General features: G+C 42.9%; 1 protein-coding gene across 2 annotated transcripts in view; it reads right to left on the reverse strand.

Annotated features, from left to right (window-relative positions):
• Positions 1-884: 884 nt before the first annotated feature.
• The window catches only part of plekhg5b (pleckstrin homology domain containing, family G (with RhoGef domain) member 5b), a gene marked incomplete at both ends in the record, with an annotated part of 51,644 nt that continues 28,986 nt past the window's right edge, over positions 885-23,542 (reverse strand). The window contains 16 exons of one of the 2 annotated variants that reach the window (XM_079273258.1): positions 885-2,310; positions 2,508-3,554; positions 3,703-3,854; positions 3,948-4,063; positions 4,498-4,630; positions 4,793-4,912; positions 5,041-5,178; positions 5,594-5,743; positions 5,857-5,967; positions 6,993-7,193; positions 7,450-7,545; positions 8,920-9,087; positions 10,235-10,426; positions 20,924-21,090; positions 23,164-23,300; positions 23,393-23,484. In XM_079273258.1, the coding sequence (XP_079129384.1) occupies positions 2,301-2,310; positions 2,508-3,554; positions 3,703-3,854; positions 3,948-4,063; positions 4,498-4,630; positions 4,793-4,912; positions 5,041-5,178; positions 5,594-5,743; positions 5,857-5,967; positions 6,993-7,193; positions 7,450-7,545; positions 8,920-9,087; positions 10,235-10,426; positions 20,924-21,090; positions 23,164-23,300; positions 23,393-23,484 (3,030 nt within the window). Of the gene's footprint in view, positions 2,311-2,503; positions 3,555-3,702; positions 3,855-3,947; positions 4,064-4,497; positions 4,631-4,792; positions 4,913-5,040; positions 5,179-5,593; positions 5,744-5,856; positions 5,968-6,992; positions 7,194-7,449; positions 7,546-8,919; positions 9,088-10,234; positions 10,427-20,923; positions 21,091-23,163; positions 23,301-23,392; positions 23,485-23,542 lie in introns of those variants that run through there. The other variant, XM_079273259.1, reaches the window with a different exon arrangement.

The raw sequence follows: 23,542 nt of genomic DNA on the forward strand, positions 1-23,542 counted from the left end.
AGTGCTATCTTGATCTGTAGAACCAAAGAGGACAAATGTCTAAAATTCCCTGACTTCAAATTGTCTGATAACAATGTCGGTGTCTGTGATAAGGTCAAATATCTTGGTCATTTTTATTAAAGAACAGATGACTGATGATATTTATGGGCAATGGATGAATGCACAAGCAAACATTCTCTCACGCAAGTTTGTAATGTGTACAGATGGAGTGATGATGTCTCTGTCTAGAGCATATTGTACACCACTCGGAAAAAATGAAATCATCTTGGTTTTATCAAACATAAGGTTGAGTACTACACACGCTACCAGTCCCAGCTGTGGAGACATCGGTAGTCCTGTGCACTTTTGTATGTAGTTTGATTGATTGATTGATCTATATGATGGATATTTTTGATGGAAATGTTGGTGTTAGAGGGTTATTGACAGTATGATGTATACGTTACGAGGAGTTCGATTCAACATACAAAATCTTTGGAATTCTGAATTAGCTCACCAGTTTGAGACTTTGCCAATTGATGAAATGAAACGTTTCCTGAGTTCAAAACCAGCTTACAACTCACTCCATTAGTGAGGTTTTTAACGTACTATACGATGACTTTTTATCTTTTTTCAAGATATTATATTTTGACATTTTATGGCTTTTTTTCAACAGATTATTCCATGAATTTATGACTTTTTTCAAATACCATATTTTGACTTTTTCACAGATTAAACTGACTTTTTTTCCAACACTATTTTTCCCTTTTTATGCCTTTTTGTCGCACACACTGAAACGGACGACCAACTACGCAGTGTGTTACAAACATGAGACGAGAGCAGCACGACCAGTTCATGTAGTTTTAATGCTTAATGCCATTTCAGATTCCCCCCTCAAATCACTCCATTACAATGGATTAAACCATTAAACGAGGGATAAAGTATTTTAGCATTTTTTTACTCTGTAAGACACGAACATTATTCCTGAAAGAGGAAAACACAATTTTGGTTCATCGCACAATCATGCCTGGCAAGAAAAAAATATTAAGACTACATCAACAAAACAAATGTACAAATCATTTAAGCAAACAATATAAACAACATCTTATATATAAAACATAGCAAGCTAAATAAATATTACACATTAATAACAAAAAAAAAAAAAACTAAAAGTAAACAGTTAACCTATTTGGTTTGGGCGATGTTTGGAAGAAGGTTATAAATCACTGATCTGAAACGTTGCACATCAGTGTGAATGATGAGTAAATCTCCCGGGAAAAGCCGTGTTCATCTAATTCACTCATGACAGAATATCCAACCCAAACATTTGTACTTATTAGTGTGCACAGGCATTAGTCAAGTGTAGATATCTTTTTGTGTTTTTCCTCCGGCCACATTCTTGCTTGTGCTTATTCAGTCAAAGTGTTTTTTCCAGGAACTCAACTCTCATTAGTTCAACAAACCAAATGTCATTAGTTTAACATTGATTAACAGTAAAAAAAAGAAAATAATTCCATCTGAGAGATCTGTTGAAACATGATTGGCTGTATTGGACCTTTTTGGTTGTTGGGAATCTACTGGCTACTTCCATCTTTGGGTGTGTTAGCATATTCACAGGAGATGGGAAATCAGTTATTGTTCAGTCAGGAATCGAGGACCATGTTATCGTTCAAACACAAGATAATCATTCAAACATTCTCTCACACACACATACATCTGTACACGAACAAACACGGACAGCAAACAATAAATTCTAATTCACTGTGTGACTGTAATTGTAAATTCACTCTTGAGTGATTCTTCTACTTAACATATATAATAACTGTGCAATTTGAATTTTTTTTTCTTTTGTTAAAGCAAACCAGGAGTAGTATAAATATTAGGAGGACGTCCTAGGTGCTGTTTGTTTTTAGCCACGTATAGAGAGCATTTTCAAGACTTAGTGTTTCTTCTCTTTGATTCTGGCAACGGAGACCGTGAGGATGCGGGATTCAGCTCCAACTCTACTCTGGTGCACAACCAAGTCCACCTTAATGTCCCCAGCCCCTAAAATGCTACTTCCGTTGCAAAGTGCAAAGCAGTTAATGTCTCTCTGCCTCTCCCCTTCCACTCAAGAAGTTTGGAAAATCAATGCAACAGCAAAGAAAAACTGTTCTCATGAAAACAAATGGTCCTATCAAAGTGTCCAAAAAAGCAACCAGAAGGGAGAGGGCAGCAAAAGAGAGAGTGCATTTGTGTCGCAAGAAATTCAGTCCATCGAAGCAAAACAAGTCTTGTTCCTTATTATGCCCACGTGCCACAGGTCAGCGGTGTGGGGGAAGTGGTTATACTTCCCTAGAAATAGAAAAGACAAAAAACAAAATTCAGACACATATTCCCAACAGGAAGAAAATGCTGAATCCAGATCTAAATTGTCTTCAAATTACAACATTTTGGTAAAAATACAATTGACTTTCTTGCTTCATCTCTACCGTACAGACATTAAGAGTGATATCAATCTATAAACTGGTATTACTGAAGTAAGGACTTACGATGCAGTGAGTGTAGAGTTGAGGACCAGAGTGGTGCGTATCCTATACAGCTGAGCTAGAGTCAGCTTCTTGTGCTGCTGGGCCGGAGATTTCTTCTTTTTCGGTGACATCTCCCCCGAATCACCGGTGGCCGTCGACTGGTTTTTACTTTCTACGCAGGCAGATGGAGCCGTTTCCCCGTCTGAGCCGTTGCTTTGGGACTCGCGTTGTCCGGCGGGCGACGTGCGGCCGCGCTTGGCCTCCGCCCTCCTCAGGGTGGCACAGAGTTTGTCAGTGGGCTTGCTCGTGCCCAAGCAGTCGTCAGACTTGTCAAGGCCACTGGAAAACAGCCCCAAGCAGGTTTGGCCCAACTCCGTCAGGCTTTTACTGTGTGCCAGCAGCGGTGAAGTGTCCGTGTCCCTACGTTGTGATTGGTCCTGCGCCTCGTGTGAGTGTGTGTGGGATACGGGGGTTTTACCATAGAGGCACTGCAGCAGATTGTCCTCAGAGCGGGATAAGGCCAGAGTGGGAAGCTTCTGGAGGCAGTGGAGTCGTGACTGAACATGAGGCCGCCGGCGAGGTTTACAGGACTGGACTACTGACAGCTGGGACCCCAGTGAGGTAGAATCCTCCTCTTCGTCCTCCTCCTCCTCCTCCTGCTGCTCTTCTTCTACCTCCTTGAATACTGTCAATTCCTGCTCTGCCTCCTCGACCTCCCCATATCCCTCTTCCTCCTCTCCTTCACTTTGGCCGGGCTGAGACGGAAGTTCTCTCATGAGGGATTCAGGGGAGAGGGTACCATAGGCGCTGTCCATGGACAGAGAGCGACACTGAGGGTCCAGCTCCTCGCCGCCAGGCCCGGTCTCCTGATCGTGCTCAGAATAAAGACTGGAGTGAACTCTGTGGGGGCTCTTGGACTGCGACTGCAGGACCTCAGACAGGAGAGCCACTTCGGAGTCTTTTTCACTGGTTCCCTGGAGGTTCATGTTTGGGGAAGGAAGCTCTTGGTGTTCGCCTGGTTCATCAATGTCCATCACCGACAGGGTCTCAGTGGAACCATCTGATTGACTGAAAGGAAAGTTTTTGGTTGGTTTAGTGGAAAGTTAAGAAACAAATGCACTGAAAGCGATAAATGACCAACGTGGACAACAGTCTTTTTTTGACATGATTCCAATAACTTTGTCAGGAAAATGTGTTGAGGCGAAAACTGTCGTACCTTGAGTTCTGCTGGTCTTTGTGCCTGAGGCATGGTGAACTTGAGTTGCTGCTCTCATCTTCCTCCTCATCTTCTTCCTCACCCGGTGTACATCTCTTCATACTGTTCTGCTGCCGGAGGACCTCCTCAGTGCGTAGCCTCTGGAGCTGGTTCTGCAGGGTAATCAAACAGGTTACATTAGGTGTGCAAAAACCACAACATTGTGTCTCTGGATCTTATTTCCCAATATGAACTGGCTCTCCAACCTGGACATTGCAGATTGCATCGATCCAGCTTCGCCCCTGGGTGGCGCTGTTGGCTTGGAAAGTGTAGGCTGCCACTGCACTCTTGAACTCATTGAGGTAGATGAGGATGAATGAGCCTACCGAGACAAAAAGCAAAAAGCAAAAGAAATCAGCATTGTCTGGAAAAAGAGTTACAGCTAATTTCCCAGTTTCATGTCTGCAGTTAATAATCATAACCATCAGTGGTCTCCAGTGGTGGAACGAAACTAAGTGCATTTACATTAGTAACATTATTCTACATTATTTAAGCTTCAGTTCAGCTTTATATTATAGCTTTACGCTGACACCATTAATCCATTGATCTAATTGGTCAGCAGACACACAGAAATCTTAAATATTTGCTGGTTATAACTTCTCAAATGTAAAGATTTTACTTGTTTCATAGTATAAATTGAATAACCGTTTTCGACTGACAAATTTGTTAATATCTTTTTTTAAATGTGTCCAAAAAAAAAAGAGTAACTTATGAAAGGATTATTAGTTCCATCCCAATCTTGGTCGGAGCACTCACCAGGGTCTTTGAGTTCCTTACAGACGACATTGTGAATGAGGAGAGGCTGGCGGATGATTTTGATTTTCTCCACTCTTTTCCCTGGCTTGGTAATCAGCAGCAGGTCGGTGAACAGGACACAATAGACTTCCATCTACACAGGAGATAAACTCGTCTCAGGTCGGATAGATACTCATTTCTTTCTGTTCTAATGACTCAAAACATTTTATGCGAAATATGAGGCGACTGTTCAGCAAAAGTGAGAAAGCAGTTGTTGAGCATAAAGATAGGAGCTCATCATGTGAGTCAGTCTTACCCGACTGTCTTTGCCCTCTTTCATCCTCAGAGCTCCCTCAAGATGCAGCTGTCGAGTCTCCTCCGGTGAAATCCCTCTCATGGGAGCCATGAGGTCGAAGCGGTTATACTCCTTCAGGATCTGACGGGGAAAAGACAACAAGTATGAAGCGGAATCTTACAACAGGTTCCACATCTGACAGAGCTTTTGTTTTGAAGACGTGGGAGAGCACCGGAATCCCCCCCCCCCCCCCATAAATCGTTTCTTACCTTCTCCACCTCTTCACTGCTGCCCTCTACAGCCTCGTAGGAGTCTATACGGGCAGAGATGGTGGCCAGCTTCTGTTGTTCCTGACGCTGCCGCATCTGGGACTCCACGCTGTTGATGAAGCCCTCTACAGCAGCCACCTTGAGGAGGGAAAAACACAGAGATACACTCAGACATGTTCTATCAGTGTAAACTCCCAAAGCACCATGTATTATAAATGTGTATACATCCTTACAGAATGGTGGAGGAACACTGTAAAATACTGTAAAAATACTGTTCCTATGTCCTGCGTTTAAAATTTGAATGAGGTAAAAGTATGAAAGTATAATCAGGAAAATATACTTTAAGTATTAAAAGTACTCAATGTAGAAAAATGTCCCCTGTGAATGTTATACTGTTATATATTATATCATTAGATTATTATTACTCATGGTTTAGTGTAAAAGCAGGATTTTACTGTTGTAGCAATGTAGAAATAGTCAAGTACGTCAGAATTTGTACATAAGTACAGTACTTGATTAAATGTACGGAGTTACAGTCCACCACTGTCCTCACCATGCTGTTGACGATGTCCCGGGCCGACGGCTCGTCCGTCTTCTTGAGGACTCTCTTCAGTAGGAGTGGATATTTGGTCAGTCTCTGGTGCGGCTTCGCCAACATGTCAGCCAGCTTCAGACGGTTGCACTGCTTATGGGTCTCTGCCCACTGAATAACACAGGAAATCAAACATTTAATGGGGCAGAAATGTGAAGACAGTAAATGTGCTGCACAGTATATCTGGGATTAGCTTTTGAGGCGCGAGAGCTGAGAGGACTGACCGTGACGTAGGTCCTGAAGAGCTCATTGTCCCTGAGAAGCGTGCGCATGTTCTCCATGCAGCCCTCCTCCTCCATGCAGTAACGGATGTAGGGCTGGAACCTGGAGCCAAACTGGACACACGCAGACAAACAAAGGCAAGCGTCAGAGAGATATTACTCACATCGACATGAGGGAAAACATATCGACTTACTCCTCAGACTAAAGCCAACACTGTAATTGATTGTTGAGGAATTAGTCATAAGAAATGCGAGTTGCACGGTATACCGGAACTAGAACGGTATCGCAATACCTTGCTGTTAAAAACGATACTATACATTATTTTATTACTACCGGAACTCATTTAAGGTAATTCCTTTTTCATGACCTATTCACATGTTAAAAAACACAAAGACTTTGACAAACATTTGGCTTTTGTTAACAGTATACAGTATATTAAGTAAGTTTATGCATCTCAAAAATGTTGTAATGTTCATGTTTTTTGAAAACACAAGTTTATCAAAGTCAAAAATATAACTTATTACATTAATAAATGATACAATTGTATAAAAGTTAAATAAAGTAAAAGTAGCAAAATACCATATTCTAAAATGTATTCATTGTTTGACTCAAGTAAAATTATTACAAGCAAAATGTACTGAAAGTATCAAAGTCCAAGACATATTTCCATCGTGGTCGAAGAGATAAGACGTGGAAAAAATAAGTATTTGAAAAAATAAGATCAATAAAAGAGTAAAATAAACTGTTATCGACTGATTTTTTTATTTTTTTTTACCCGATGACTGAAAGTAAAAGGAAAGTATTAGGTTTTATATTTCTTTTTACACTCATTTCACCAATCACATTAGTTAATTATTGATGTAATCAGATCTATTTTTGACTGTTTATTGCCTGCTATTGGTTCCATATTATTGAGCATTTTATCCATACGACACAGTTTATCAGCCAAACTGTAGCCACTCAGAAGATTAGGTCCAAGTTGGTGGGTTTGACCGAGACCTCCAGCTTGTTCAATGACTTATTAGCCACAAACTATGAAGTGCTTTGTGGTAAAGACCACAAGTTCATGGTTTCTTGATAACCCCTTTCTTTGTGGTACCTGTGTGAAATATTGGATTACAATGTGATTGCAACTGACCGTCCTGAAGCCGTGGTGAAGGTCCGTGGGGTCTAGCAGAGCCCGGGCCTGCCTGGCCTTCTCCAGGACTGGCAGCATGACCTGGTTCCACAGGGACGTGTGGAGGCAGACAAGCTCCTGGATGTTACTGAACAGCTTGGCGGGGTCCACCTCCGTCAGCAGACCACTCTCCTGCAGGTTCAGCAGCGCGCTCAGGAAGAGCTGCAGAGGGTGACACAAAAGAAAATTAGTTTCTAATGTGTTATAAGACACAATGCCGACATGAAGCCTTTAAAGCCAAAGGTTATCACGGGTTAAAACTCCCGCACTCTGCTTACCGAGTAGTGATAAAGGCTCGTGTCTAATCTTAGACCTTAACAAGACGTTCATTGTGCGTCTATCTCTGTACAGAAGCCAGTTCACCTTACGCCACAGCCAGACTCGTACCAGCACATGAACTTCACAGTAGTTCACTCACATCAGTGATGACTCTGAGTTTTTTGATGTAGGTTGCCTCTGTGTGAAGCAGCTCCCATATCGCCTCCTGCTGGTGGAACTGTCGCCTTGTCAATGCCTGCACACACAAACGCAGATCATGTTATTAAATATAACAAATGCAGTCACAGATTCTTCCTATTATTACATTACATTATTATTTCCTCCGTTGTATTAAGAGAGTGTCACACATTTTGGTTTTTTTCACATAGTAAGTCAGAAATTGACTGGTCAGTACACCAAAACCCCATCTTCCAAAATGTGTGACCCTGTCTGTAGTAAATACTGTGGATGCAGTGAGATTTACAACAGCGTTACAAGTGAAGTATGTCTGCCGCCCGCTGTGCTAATGGTCGGAATATCTTATCATATACGCATACAAAAGGCCACAATTGCAAAGTTATTGTATGTATCAGAATGTGAACAATATGATAAATATCATATACCTGAACGTAAGAGAACCCTCTGTGGTCACATGGTATTTTGTCACTACATTTTAAACTGGAAGATACAGAACTGTGAACAAAACTCATTTTAGTCTCTGCTGTCGTTTATGTCATGATACTTTGACAAACATTGTTTAAAAAAAGTTCCAGATCAACATTGAGATTGGAATTGAGGATGAATATACAGTAGATGGAATACTCCTTTGATAATGTCTTTGCTTGCTTACTTATTAAGTTATTGTTTGGGTTCTGCTTTCTTAAATGTCTGTATTATGTTTACACTTGTGTGTGAGGGATGTGTTGCGTAAATAAAACCATTCACTCATTCATTCATGCTCTCAAACATGAGAATTACCTGTTACTATATTTCCCAGTCACTCACATTACCAACTTGATTGCTGGCCAACATCAAGCAATCAAGTCTGCAAAGTGGCACATGTGATTATCTCACAGGGGCGAGTGCACATACAGCACGGGGCACCGTGTAGGAGCTAAGCAGTGATATCTCGCTGTCCTGATGAGTCACGTACACATTGACAGGTGGAGGCGTTCGGCGTTGCCGTTTACATTGGTCCTGTCAGCAGTGCAATCGTGACAAAGAAACACGATGAAGAAAGTAAGAGTCAGGGGCAGACCGGGAAGCAGGATGCCAGTGTGCTTGTAGTAACCAGCTGCTTGACTTTATGTTTTATTTCAATTGTCACGATAAAAAAATATTAATGATTAACGAACATGATAAAGCTAAATGTTAAGGTCTACCATCGTCTTTGCATCTTTTAGTTATTAATGGTGAATCAGGTTGTACCAATGATATTATAATAATAGATAGACGGACAGATATATTTTGATTTACAATCATTTTGTCTAACCTATTGAAAGGGGAAGTTTCACAATAAAAGAGCAAGTCTTCAAAATATCTTTAATTCTTAATTAATTGTTTCCCCCCCACAAGTGTTCATTTGAGTTTACAGTCTGTGTTTTACCCCCCCGGCCTGTGTGTCCTGTACCTCGGAGTTGTCCAGTAACATCTGCCAGCTGTCCTCCAGGGACAGGTTGGTCTCCTCCTCCTCCTCCCAGGAGTCCTGGTGGAAGGAGAGCTGCCGCGGCACCTTGGGCAGCCCGAACAACATGTAGGAGTGGAGCTTACTCTGGAGCTGCTCCAGACGATCCGCCTCCTATAATGAATTTAAAAAAACAAGCCTAATTAGTTTGAACTAGGTTAGCAGCATGACAGCGAGAAGAGATGCAAAATGAACTGTCCATTTCTGTCCTTTGTGTGTCAGTTTATTGTTACGTTCAAACTGTAAGTAGCGATGAGTCCAAAAATTAGCATATAAATCCGGTCCTTACTCGCGCCTTAATTCTTAAATCCAACAGTAGCCGCTATTCAGCCCATTGTTCAGCCTGGCAGGCCTTATGTAGTTATGAAAATGAGCTCTGTGCATTGAGACCATTTTCAACAATAGAGGACTAGGGAGCGGGGGGAAAAAGCTACAACATGGAGGGGGAAGATGGACCATGACACACGTTTAAAAAGTCCTGTTCTATGTTGATTAATAGTGAGAAACTACACTGCAGATTTAGGAGTAAAGTGATCAGAGATCCGCGTTTCTTGTCATAGTTTTGTGAAAGGAGGCACTGACAGCGGTTCATCCCTACAAGATGGAAAGTGCAAGAGGTGCAGGTCCTGGTGAGGGATCTCTGGCCCTGAAGGGGTTATAGGGGATGCTCGTTGTGAATAGAGATGAGACAGGCAGTGACAGGTGACTGACAGATACTGTCTCTATGTGACATCTGCTACTGCGCAGGATGTGACCTCAGGAGGGGAGAGACACTGGGAACGTGTGTGGGCGAGTGTGTGCTTTATTAGAATGAAAGTTAATCATTTTGGTTGAAAACCTCAGCAGTTAAAGGAAAGGTTTGACAATTTGGGATTTCGACTTCTGGCAGGACGAGACAAGTATCAATCTAACTTCTAAAAAGTGAAACTATTCCTTTAAGCCTTTGTTATGGGTCAGCATTGGATAGAATTGAGTAATCCTCCACCTACTCATTTCCAGAGGAAAGTATGTGAGCCAACAACACGAGACTTCGATGGGAAATTACCTCACCAGATCTCGGGGGATACGGCCTTCCGACCCCCCTCCCACTGCTGCTTGCTACTGTTTTGTTTGCGTTTTCATGTGGTTTTTTTCTGAGACATGTCTGGGAAACAAGCTTGTCCCTCACAGCTTTTACAATTTCTGTTTTACAGCCAAGAGAAAGTGCAGCAGCGCATCAGTCTTCGATTTCATGTGATCAGCTCTGTCTGGTCAGTGTTACCTTGCCGAAGGGCCCCATTCCAGCGTTGGAGCTGAAGAAGCCGCTGAAGCGACTGGCAGCGCGGTTCTTCCAGCTGTCGGGACCGGCGCCGAGGCCGGACAGGGAGCCACCAGTCTGTCCCACAGCATCCGGGGTAGGAATATTCGTTTCTCCCAGGAACTCAGTCATGTTCTTCCTTCGTCGAGCCTGACCCTGCAAGGCAGAGAGCAACATTTACACAGTGCAAGAAAGATTCAAAGGGACACAAAACAGAAACTGAAAGAAGGCAGACTGGCATGAGTGATTTTGTCACCTCAACGGGAAGGACAAATGTTTCCAGTCTGATGGCTGGAAAGAGACAATGAAGGAAAGCGAGAAATATACAAAAAACGGGACAAACAGGAAACCGGAGGGGAATTCTGTGCAAGGGATGACATCAGCAGGACCGTTAAAGCTATCCTAATGATCAGACACAAACAGGAGAGGGAAGGACTGGCACTTCCTCGCCGTGAAATCTCATTACATCACAAGTCGCAGGCGGGAGGCTGTTCCATAAGAACAGACGGCCGCGAGTCTGGCCATTGTTCCCGCTCCATTGTTACCCTGTCAGCAGGCCCTGCCATGGACCCTCATTCATGCAATCTCTGTCCACTTTACGAGCGCCAGCAAAGCAAACAAACAGGGGCCACCTCAGTATCTGAGGAAGCAGTTGTTTTTGCCGTTAGAGTGAGGAATCTGCTGGTGAGGAGTCGGAGAGATTCAGGCCACTGACCCCCCCCCCCCCCCCCCCCTTCAAACACAGCTACACAAGCGCCATGCAATCAAACACTTATGCTGTTGGGTATCACAGACACAAGGTTGTAGGTTTGGTTTGAAAAGTGGTCCTCAAACCCCCCCAAAAATCAAACATTTATATCAATACTGTAAATAACAATGAGATGAGCTACAGGGCTCCAAACACAGACTCCACTGATCTAGCGTTGCACTCCTATAACATTGTCGGACTTGTGCTGGATAGTTCGAAACAAAAAACTATTTAGCAGAGACAGAAAAATTGTCTTTTTCATTCCACGCATTCTTCTTCCTTGTCAAAATGTAATCGACCACACACAGTTTGGTCGGAGATTCAGGTGTGATGTACGAATAGCGGCCAATGTAGCCTTCAGGCGAATATTGACTGTTCACAAAAATATAGATGAGAGTAGTTTGCAACCCAAAAAACATGCAAGAGAGGAGTTTGCTGTCATTTCTACAGCCCTGCATGGCCCCTCTCATACTGCAGGCACAACCTCATCGGAGGGTAGCTCAGTTCGCAGTCCCTCTCTTCCAGCCTCTGAGTTAAGGTGTCTGGATAGAAAGACGACGTCTATACAGACGATATACACGCCAAAGAAAATCAAACTACAACTGCAAAATTGCGGGGGACAAAAACAGGAGCACAGACAGTCGAGCTTTGAATAAACAGAGACAAACTATGAATAAGCAGTCTGGATAAAGCGCAGAGTTTATGCTACCCAGCTCGTAGAAGTAAACAACCTCCATTACACTTCAGATAAAGACTTATCAACGTATATAAGTTTGTGGCATGTATATGTAACAAAACGAAATGTAAACATTAGCTCGAGTCAAATTGTTCTGCATTGCCACTTTAAGAAGAACATGCCCAGACCTTTGTGAAGCCACTTAACGAGAGTAAAAGCATACAAATGGCCTATACACAGTTGCATAACAAGATTGTGGGGGGTCCTAAAGGTTTTCAGCTTGAAGTCCTTTTATTTATTTAATTTAGTGATGATGATCAAAGAGGAGCGTGACTTTCACTGCAAATAGACATGCTGGCTTTAAAACAAGAACCAGAGTCAAAGGGGAAATGGAACACATTTAAAGTCTCTGGAGTGAAAGGAAAACAAGCCGGGACCCATTTAAGGATTTATTTTTTTAGGGGGGAAATCTGGGCCAATTTGCCAAGGACACAGGTGTCAAGAAGTGTTCAGTCTGCATGGACCGACGGGGAACGTCTGGGGGCAAACTGAAACCTGGTTTGTTTAGTCTGTGCTCTAAGTCTTAGTCTCAGCTCTTGAGATTTAAAACAGATATTTAGCATATGCCATGAATAAAAACGTAGAAATAAACATTCTGCAGTTGCGGAAAACAAAAGCAATCGTCTCGATTATCAATTTAACGAGAAACTAGTTTCTAAAACACAACGCCAAGGCCAGGAAGTTGAAAATGAAAAGGATACAGGGATAGAAGCCCCCCACAGCAGTTTCCCACCACATTAACAGTGCTCACCATTGAAGCCAGAGGCATGTCAAAAGTAACAAAAACCATCCTAATCCTTCAATTGGATTCATGGATCGCAGCCCATTCTGGAACCAGCTGCTGCGCTCTCTCTCAACTTCTAGCCTCCCTCCGTCTCTCTATCTCTCCACATCCACCGTGAAAAACACACACATCCACACCGTCCGGACTGCTGGCGTAGAATCAGTCCGAGAAGCTGTGCGACGACTAAGAACACCGCCAGGTCACTCTCCCCCCATCAAGAGGCTGGTGTTGAACTTCATTCGATCTTCAAGCGCCCCCACCCCCCGTTCCAGCTGACAGGGTCCGGGTTCTGCGGTGTCTGGCTGTCGCGTCCTGCCGTGCCCCACAGCAGCTCCTCTTTGAACAGGGACGTGGATCTCTGTCCTGTCCTGCTGGCCAAACAGTCAGTGGTTGCATTTCATACAGACACTGGCGTGAAGTCATAGCAACCAGGAGGATCCTGCCTCATTGTGTCGGGCAGGAAAGAGGAGGCAGGGTCGGGGGGGGGGCGGAGCCAGGGTGACAGATTGTAGGGAGCTCCCTAGTCCAAACACACATCCTGGTGCTCTTTAGGTCATTCTCAGTCAACTCAATACTTATGCAAGATCAGCTTTCCATCCAAGCTATTACCTGAATAACACCAAGCAAAATACTGGGTGACTGTAACCAGATGGGATGCTTCACTCTTTACTGTTTTAAGTTGGGCCACTGTTCTTTGTGCTATCTCAAATCCCTGTTTTGCCTGGAGACCCGTGAACAATGCCATGCTCGCTGGCCAAAACAAGGAACAAGAAATGCCCCGATAATGACCAAACGGGAAATCCCCTTTGTCTACTTGTATGTTTCAGCACATTTAATAAGCTGCTTATCCCCAGATCAGCAACAGCACCAGCACCTCCTTTAAGACCAGCAGAAAAGTCTGGCAACTTTAAAGCTATTTAGCCAATCGACAGAAAATTCATCTGAAACAATTTTGCTATTTGATATTTCATAGACTAAACAACGAATTGAAAAAAGAAATACAAATGAACAGATGAAGAAAATCATTGTTTTTGAAGCACTAAAACTATACTAAATACGACTTATATTTCTGCAGGTAATAACACCAATACAATTTACATCAGCCCAAGCAAATATACCCTCATAGTAAACACTGAGCCGCTCCGCTCCGGCTCTGCCGAACTAATTATGTTTACAAGGTTTCCCTTGTGTCTCCTGTGTAAACGTGTCAGTCAGGACAGAGGGCAGATAGGTCCGCAGCTCTTTTTGTGACAAAGCTACTCGCTCTGGGGACTGCGACTTGTGCGTCGGGTCCCGTCGGGGCCTGTCACGCTAACGATATCAAGCCTCGTGTCCCCTCACAGCCTTATCTTATCGGAGTGGCATTAACCTTGGACTGGAAAGGAGAAAATCTTTAAATGGGAAGGGATTGTATTCAAAATAAGTGGGGACAAAGACGGAGCAAAGAGACCCCCCCCCCCCCCTTTGTCTGCCCTATGCTACTGCCTTCATGGTAGTCAACTGATAACAACTCCCCTTGATCAGGTGGGTTGATTAACGATGAGAAAACAGCGTTTCGCTGATCTTCCTGAGGGCCTGGACACACACACACACACACACACACACACACACACAAACACACACACGAAATAGAAACTAAAATAAACCCCCCGGTGGTCAACACGTGCTGCATGTTTCAAGGCCGTTTCAGTTCCAATAATGAAGACCTGAAGCAACAGTGACACAAAAACAAGCCCTCAGCCTGAGGTGAGAGATGTGAAGCGATGAATGAGGTGCCAGTCACCATCACACTGCAACTCATTTACAAACAGACACATTTTGCATTTAGCAGAAGAGATGACCAAAAACAAACGGGGGAAAAAAGGGATAATGGTCAAACTTTTTTGTGGTTGACATCAAATTAAAAACAATAACTGTTTAAGCTTGTGAATCAAGCTTGAACGTACAACTGATGGTTATTTTCATAATGGATATTTGCTCAATCGATCAGTCAGACAACAGTGGAAAAACGTCTGTCATCATTTCCCACAGCTCAAGATAACTTCAGATGCATCTAAAACGCAAATATGTTCACTTTGCTCTCATGCATGACGTAGAAAAGCCTCATATTTGACGAGCTAGAACCAATAAATGTTTGTCATTTTTGCTTTAAAAAAATATTATATATAAAAAAAAAAAGAAATGAAGGATTATTAATCAAAATAATTGTTTGATCGCCTCATTTTTGCAGCTCTGAAACATGATTGCCACTGCAAACAGAAGCAGCAAGTAATGCTACTTCATTGAAGCTCCTACATCATCTTAGCACTGCACACAGACGTGTCAGCAGACGTCTCACCTGACAGTCGGTCGGTTTCCCGTCAGTAGGAAGTGACGGAGGAATCTCCGAGTCCACATGCAGCACGTCCCAGCTGTGCCAGGATGTCAAACGACCAAAACGAACCATTTTTACAGAGAACAAAAGAAAAAAAAATCCCCCAACACCAAAAAAAACAATTGAGTAAACAAAAGAAAAAGTAATTCTAAAGTCAAGAAGAATCCATTTCTAGGAAATCACAATCCAGACACAGGTTCAGAGCAGAGAGAAGCATTGCAGCTACTTCCATGCCGACCTGATACTGTGTACCGCAGGCCAACGGTCACACAAATGACAATCATAACAAGGTGTGTGTTCACCCTGAAGCAATCTCCACCTTTAGGACCAGGGAAAGTCCTTTGTCTTTCCACACACACACCTTTCCAGCACACACACACCTCCTCAGCTTTCCGTAGCTCCTCCCACACCATATGGAGAAGAAATAATTGTTTCCCAGCACCTTGTACAATTAGTTTAATTAGAGTGCGTGGTGAAAAACATGTGTAATCTTAACTGGACAGACTGGATTCAGCAATTAAGTAATGTAACATAACATCTCCAAAAGAATCATGTTACTCCCCAGATTCAGTGAGTAAGAAATAAATGGCGATACGACATAATTGAGGGACGTGAACCATTTTTTGAACAATTATTCTGTTGATATTTGTTTGATTAATCGATTAAATATGAGAGAATTGTGAAAAACATCAGTTTCCCAGAGACCTAAAGAAATATTCAGTTTGTAAATATATCAAACTGAGACATGCAGCAAATTCTCAGAAGCTGAAATCAGAGAATGTTTTGCCTTTTTCTGCTTGAAAAACAAATTTTGTGGTGATTTAATGACTAACCTTTGCAGCTCTGATGTATTAAAATGAATCTAGTTTGTACAGCATATACAAACATAAGCGACATTGTATTATGGTATGCAAAACATCTTATTATTTAGGTTCAAGGTTTTGCCTGTTATACTAACACTGATGTCTGGGATGAAATTAAACTGCATCCGCACTTGAAACTAAGCAAACTCTCGAGTCTGATATTCATGTCAAAGCCCTTAACAACTCCTTCACAGATACTTCTCAATCTATTCACAAACTATTCCGACTGTTGTATGGAACACCTCATGTTTCAGTTAAATGAAGCCCTGTGTGGCCGCCGTTGTCATTGAAAGTGGCTCTGTGTCCGTCGACAATTGACCCCATTGTGAGCCGTCGGAGAGGCCAGACAGTGAGAGAAGAGGAGGCTGTTGGATGCGATAGCCCGACTGAGGGACAATCTCCACACATTACCATCCACAGTTGTGTAATGCAGATGTGTGAAAACATTCCGCATGACCCGGATAGAAAAAGAGGAAATAAATGACGATTGCTCCTGCCAAACGTCAATACGTGAATACAATATCATTCAAAGCAGACTGTAGAAAATGCATGTGTCCCTCTGTCTTGTGTTCAGTAAACTAACAGTAAGAAGGCAAGACACTCCTTTCACTGTCTCCCCAGCTGAAATGTTGGCTTTCTACGTCATCACAGTGTCTTTAGCCCTGAAGGCTTTTCCAGAGCTTTTGTCAAACACAGAGTCCTCGTCTATTATGAAACAACACGATCTACCTCTTCTGTCTATTGCATAATAAACTCCTCCACCACCCCCCCCCCCCCCCCCCCGAGGCAAAGCCAGGAGTCTCTGCTCCTTTTCCAAACTACAGTTGGGGTTGCAACTAAAGCTCATCTTCATTCGCGATTCACCTGCAGATCATTGTTGCAGTTGATCAATTCATCGTTTAACAGGAAGTACTGACAAAAGAAATCCCACATTTTCACAATCACAATTTCCTAAAACCAAAGGTGACGTGAAAAACACACAACACATTTCAGAGGCTGGAAATAAAAAATGTTATGAAGCAATAAAGATACCAGTTAGTACAACACAGCAGTTTCAGAGAGGATAAGACATCGGCGTTTCAGTAACAAGTCGTGGTCTGATCAACCATGTTTGGGTCGCCTGGGCGAGGGCGTCTGATGTTGAAAGACCCAAAAGAACCAATGACCCCAGCTTACATGGCGGATGATATGTTCAGGATTCTATAAATCACTCATATTTTTACATAAAATTCAGTTTATTTTCATTAAAAAAACCACACTGAGACACATTTCAGTACCACACATGTATTGAGGTTTAGCATTGGGTATTTAAGGTTTTTCCTGCTGTGATGGAGGAGGGCCTTAGGAGCGCCTGAGCACTGACACACATATGGAGGATCTATTACCCGACATTAACTCCTTGGGAAATGCCAAAACCATCCAACTGCAAAACTGTAATGTGATCCTGGTCAATCTCTGGATCCACTAATCTTACTGTGATTTAAAACACTTCACCCTGCTGCATGGGTTTTATGTGTTCAACCTGATTCAGAGACAGAGCTGCAAGTTTGGGTCGCCACTTTAGTGTTGTTTTCAGCATTATATGGCAACTGACGGCCGAAGCTGATAGAGCGAGGATCAATGTGCTGTATATGTGCTGACTGAACACCACAAGATCCCAGACGGTCGAGTTATCTTTATGACGACTGTAAAACTTGCAGTTTCACTTCTCAGGAAAAGGAGACGCCTGAACCGTGTGTGTGTTCCCAAAAGCTGCCGTAATACTGGAGCAGTAATGCAGATATTTTGTAAGTCCCATGTGTAAAAAAAAAAAACTTTCGTTTTTTGCTACAGCCTGACGTCATAGTGCTCCGTCTATGATCCAAAAACATCCTGAGCGCTGACCTCAACATAGCAAACGGGTCAAATGAGTCACAGCCTTTACGGCGTATTCAGTGCAGTTTGAGATTTAAATGAACGCTGCAGCAAAACGCGGTTACTGGGTGGATGTGCATCTCCTCCACTCTACTACGTACAATACAGGATGTTGAATGTTTCTCTCATGTTGTAAATGTGTTTTTTTAAATCACCCACTGGGCTGTGCAGGTTAAAAGTTGAACCTGTTTTAGATCAGTTGATACACTGCTGATATTGTAAGGGGCAGCGGTGCTTTGTGGGAACTATCAGCAAAGGATGGAATGTGTCCTCGACCAATCGGAGAGCATGGCCGAGGCTCCCCCGTTGTAAAATAATCAATCTGGATCATCAAAGCTCTCTGCAGCCTATCACAACGCTGCCAGAGCCTATAAAATGTAGCATGCACGCAATAATAAACTCGATTGAAATACCCCCATTTAAACCAAAGAGTACAACTCTGGCCAGAAAAGGACAGGACTTGGCTGCGTTTCCTCTGAAGCCTGGCACAAGCCGCTGCCATGCCAGGCCATGAATCCGGTCACGAGGCAAATATCTGAACTTCTTTGAGCAAAAGGGCCTTGATTCCATAAAAAGCAGGCACGCATGTTTTTTTTTTTACGGCGAGGGCCAAAGCTGCTGCCATGGAAACTCAAAGAACCGCAGTCAGTGCCCACAAGTCCAAGTAGAGCTTTTGTCCTCCAAAATAGCTTTCATAAAATATGGGCTGGCACCCAACGCGGTGTCGAGTCTGTTAAAGACAAAAGTATCCAATGGACTTCAGTGAGCTCGGGCTCTACGGCAGGAGGCTCTTATGAGATAATTCATGACTCATTCATACCAAAGAGTTTCACGAAGACGGAAAAATGAGAAATGTAGGGCTGAAAATCACATATCATTTTTCTGAATATTTTCTCGACGAACCAATCAATTATTTGGTCTATAAATATCAGAAAATAGTGACAAATGCCTTTCACAATTTCCAACAGCCCAAGTTGACATATTCAAATAGCAGTCAAAACTCCAAATATATTTGTAGTTCACCAATTTATTTGCTAATATGTATATATGTTTCTTTTGTCATAAAACATACTGACATTTGAGAAGCAAGAGGCAGTGACGTTTTGCTTAACCTCTCCAAACATGTTTTAACTTATGTAACCTGTGTGCACAAAGTCACGGCTATAGAACAATAACACCACCTGCGTTTAGATCGGTTCCCTATAAGCCTCGCTTTCACTTTGTAATTCTGTCTGCCACCGGGTCGCCATCTCCTGGGAAAATGAAGGCTTATTTTACAGCACAAAGGAAGAAGATGGAGCTTACGCCTATACTTATGAAGGTAATAAAATAACAACACAGAGGCTCCGCAGTCCGAACCAAGACGGCAATCTCTTTATTGCCTCCCACTCTGTTAACGGCCGCACATAACAGCTACCAAGTTATCTGTTCCAAGAGAAAGCACAATGAGCAAACATGTTGTTAAACGGGGAGGGGCTTAAATGACTAATTAATCTATTTTCTGCCAACTAATCGACGAATCAACTGATTGTTTTTACCTCTGCAGAAATGTCCTTTGTCACTGCAGCGTGAAACCGTGCCGACAGCACCCACAGTCAGAAACTCTATATATTTTTGCCAGATATCCAACAGACGTTCACGAGAGCACACCACCGCCCCCCTGAGGACTGCACTCGTCACTGACATCACTCTCTCCGCATTCAGTCAATACAAATGACAAGTCATTACCTGCAGTGCGGGTACAGTGACATACTTTGGCAAAATTCCTTGTGTGTCATGCGTGTGTGTGTGGTACAAACAAAACAACATACAACAATTCACCACAGCAACATACGGTCAGATACTGTATGACTAAATCTCTGCTTTCCTCAGCAACTCCCAGTGTTTATGTCTCCGCTTTGATGACTAATGATGGTGACTGGCCGCCGCAGATGGCTGGAAAATGCTTGAACCGAGCCTGTACCGGTTTCCCTGCCCAAAGCCATGATGACATCAAGTCTGTTTACAGTGTGTGCATGTACACACAATTAAACTCACCCGTTAGTAGGTCTAGACTTGAACCTTAAGGGCTTTCAACAACCAATGACTGGTTTCAAGCACGTAATTGAGCATAAGCTAAAAAAACCTGAGCGAACTCAGAGAATGAGAATTATTTACAAATGACCAACGCTGATCGATGAGGCATCCAGTAACATATAACCTCTTTGTTAATTCATGAAAAAAGTCATAATTTCAACCAGTCAACTTGTCAGAATCACCACCTAGAAATAAGAAGCTTACTTTTGTCTGAGATCAAGGGCTCCAAAATGATCTTTAAGAGCAAACAGCAAAGGGCCCATGTCACAGAGCCACAACATGAACCTGATGACGGTCTGCCCTGTTTCCATGCTACATGTTAGCCAGCGTAGCGGATCAGGATCCTGCAGCCTCCGAGCGTCCCTCATCAGTAACAAAACAAACACTTCCTGCAGCTGCAGGAAGTGCTGAAGTGGCACAAAGTGTTCCTGAGTCAACTCATCATCATATGAGACTCAAGGTAGGGCTAAGCAAATAGCTTTGACCTAATACCTCAAAGTTAATATTGTGACGTAGAGATGACCATTTGTGCTTTCACAAAATATTCACACAATGAGATTTTTGATAAATGATCATCAGTAATGTGGATAGACTGACTAAGCGGGTAAAGACAAATAATAGAACAGCTGGAGCCGCCTGGTAACATCACAGGAAAACACAACCCGTATGCCATATTACGATATCCAGAATCGAAGAAGATATCTCGTATATATATACACTCGATATCGATATATTACCGATATATTGCCCAGCCCTAACTCACGGCTTCAGTCAGCAGTAACGAGCAGGCATGCACATACACGACGAGTGTGCACACAAAAGGCACACGCGGCTGGCAGAAGAGTGAAACGGAAATCCAAAAATACATTCCCAGGGTTCTGCTGGGCAGATGAAGGTAATACAATACGATGAGGTCATGGTGGGATTACCATGAGATACTGGCCCAAAGCATCATGGGACTGAAGGAAGAAGGGAGAGGATGTTAAGTTAGGGAAAAGAGTAAAGGGTGTGGCAAAACAGTGCAAGTCACTGGGTGTGTGTGCGTGTTTGGTTTAAAGTGGTGATGTATTTTTGGTTTGATGAGTCTGAGACACACTTAGGAGCTGGAGCGTCACATGAAACATCTACTGCAATCCTGTTCGGCCAGATGCAACTCACCAACAGATCCACGGTTTCTTTGCGTCCCAGAGACCCATGCTCCGCCCTCTCGCTGCCTGGCGTGAGGATGTAGGGGCTCTGACCTCCGGACGGCTTCATGTTGGGCAGACTAAGCGACCGCAAGTCCTTCACACCCTGCTCCACCTTCAGCTCATCACCTAGCCGTGCTGGATTTAAAATAATAAAAAACAAAAACACAAGGAAGTTGAGCAGTCTAGGAAAGGGAAACCTGTAAAACATGCTGAAATCATTATTTATTTATGATCTGTATGATTTATCACCATGCACAAATTGTTTTCTTTTCGTTTTTTTGAGTAATTTTCAACTGAGCACCACATCCAAGGCATTGATTTTGCCATTTTTTCTTTAAGTTAAATCCTGAAACAGGCTCTAATAAACAACGTAGAGGGGATAACACCAACCAAAGCAGGACAAAGGTTGACTTTCATTAAACCTGTAATATAATGGGGGGGTTTTGGACACTTGAGGGCAGCAGAAACAAGTTGTTGACACAAAATTAATATAGATATTGCAAACTGTTGACTATATTTCCTCCCTGCAAATATAGAGCAACATTATTATTCATTCTGAGGTATGTTTCTGGCCACCTGATGAAATTAAAGTCCAATATTAACTCTCTTTCAGCTCTGTTTTTGGTCTCTACCAACTCCTGAGGGAAATATCTTTAGCTGCTTAATGCTACACTGTGTTCATTAGATAGTCGCCAGCTTTGTCTGTATGCTCTTACTTTCTGGAGATGGTATATTCCTTAACAATCTTTTCTTAGAAAACAATGCTCTGCGAGCACTACGAGTGAACAAAAACATGAAAGTTGAAGGCTGAAAAACTAAATAACTGATGATAATGAGCTGAAACGCCATCAATCGCATCCTGTAGCCGAGGGGAAGTGCAGAGTCAGGTGATAATTGGTTTGACATAAAAACTTAATATAGCCACTTTCATGTTTGTTAAACTGAAGTGATGTGATTCAAGGTGCAGACAAATCTAGATTCTCATTCGTCGATTTAATGAAAACCTCTTAACCCTCCAACCCAGAGCCGAGACAGCTGTGGACCTCTGTGTCTCAGGCTACATGTAACTCCAGATTGCGGTCAAGAGCTGCTCGTTGGGAGGGTGACAATTTCAAAAGAATAGCAATTAGTCATGGAATAGGAGCTCTTTTATGGGAGGCTTGAATGGTCCTTTGATCCGGTAACTGCAGCGAGTGTAACTGCAGCGATCGCAGAACAGAGGCACCGTTCCCAGTTTCCACAGAGGCATCATGGGAAAGAAAGCTGCCAGAGTGCTCATGCTGCTAAGATGTTAATAGTGTTAGATTCATGGGAGTCTTCATCACACATCTGGAAAAAGATTGAGTAGAGCAGTGACATTTCTTTCCCCCTTGTAGTGCTGATAACTTCTACGGATACAGTCCACTCCTTTTTCCTCCTAGTCAGAAACAAGGGTGTGAGAGGAAACCGGCGTCCGCCATCTGCCCTGCTCAGTCATTGTTAAAAGGCACACGGATAAGAATGGCGTGACGTCGAAATAACACCAAAGTACACGACTGAAAGGCTACCGACCTTCTATGAACAAAGTGAAACCTGTCGTAATGTGTTTGACCAGTTTATGGGGAGATCGTTTGCCCACAGATCTTTTACAAACGTTCAACAACTGAATGAGAACTATGATAGAAGTAGAGCCAACATGACTCATCTAATACCAGCAGCGTTGTTAGTCATTTTCAAGGAAATCGGTTTTAGTTTGTGAAAATTCACAGTAAACACTTTTAAAAAACAAACAAACAACAGAGCAAAAGAAAAAAGAACCAAAGAAAAGTGTCCATCTTTTGTTTGTGGGCGTATTTTAGCTTGAAGAAAACCTCTCACCAACACATAACACTTCACTTATAGTTGAACCATTACGTGTCACTGATGGATTCATGACTTCAATAAATAGGTTGCCTCAAGATCAAACACAAAGACAGGACAAAGACAATGGGGGATATTTATGGTATTATCACAAACATTTTGCACTTCGGCCATGCACTGTATTGCATTTGAAAAGTACTTAATTCATTTAAATTCTATTTTAACGGAACTCAAGGTCAACTTACATCAACACAGGATCAGCAACAAAACACACAATAAGCAACAGAGCATAGCTCAGCAATGAGTAGCATCATATAAATAGCGTCGTATAAAAATATGCTGCATGTGGGACATGTGCTGTGTTTTTACCTTTGACTTTGAGGTAGTGTCCTCCAAAACGGTAGGCCTCAAAGTTGAGGGACAGCGGTGTGTTGGACTGATCCAGGAACAAGTCGACCCGGGACAGCTCGATGCCATTCCTCTCAAACACTGGACCTAGAACCTCTCTGGTAGCACGGGGAAAGAAGAGGCCGTTAGTTACGCTTCACATCAAACCCGTGCAATACATTTTACGTGGCCACTCCTCTTCCCCTCTCACCTCAGAGTTTTCTTTTTCATTGCAGGTACGATTTCTGTGTTTATGTCCACGTTGAGGTCAAACTTAAGGCTGAAGCACTCCTTACTGGGGTCCTGCAGAGGGAACAGACACACTGTTAGTTTACACAGGTGGGGCTGCAGCGCTGCTGGT

This window comes from Melanostigma gelatinosum, assembly GCF_949748355.1.
Source record: "Melanostigma gelatinosum genome assembly, chromosome: 8".
Lineage (NCBI taxonomy): Eukaryota > Metazoa > Chordata > Actinopteri > Perciformes > Zoarcidae > Melanostigma > Melanostigma gelatinosum.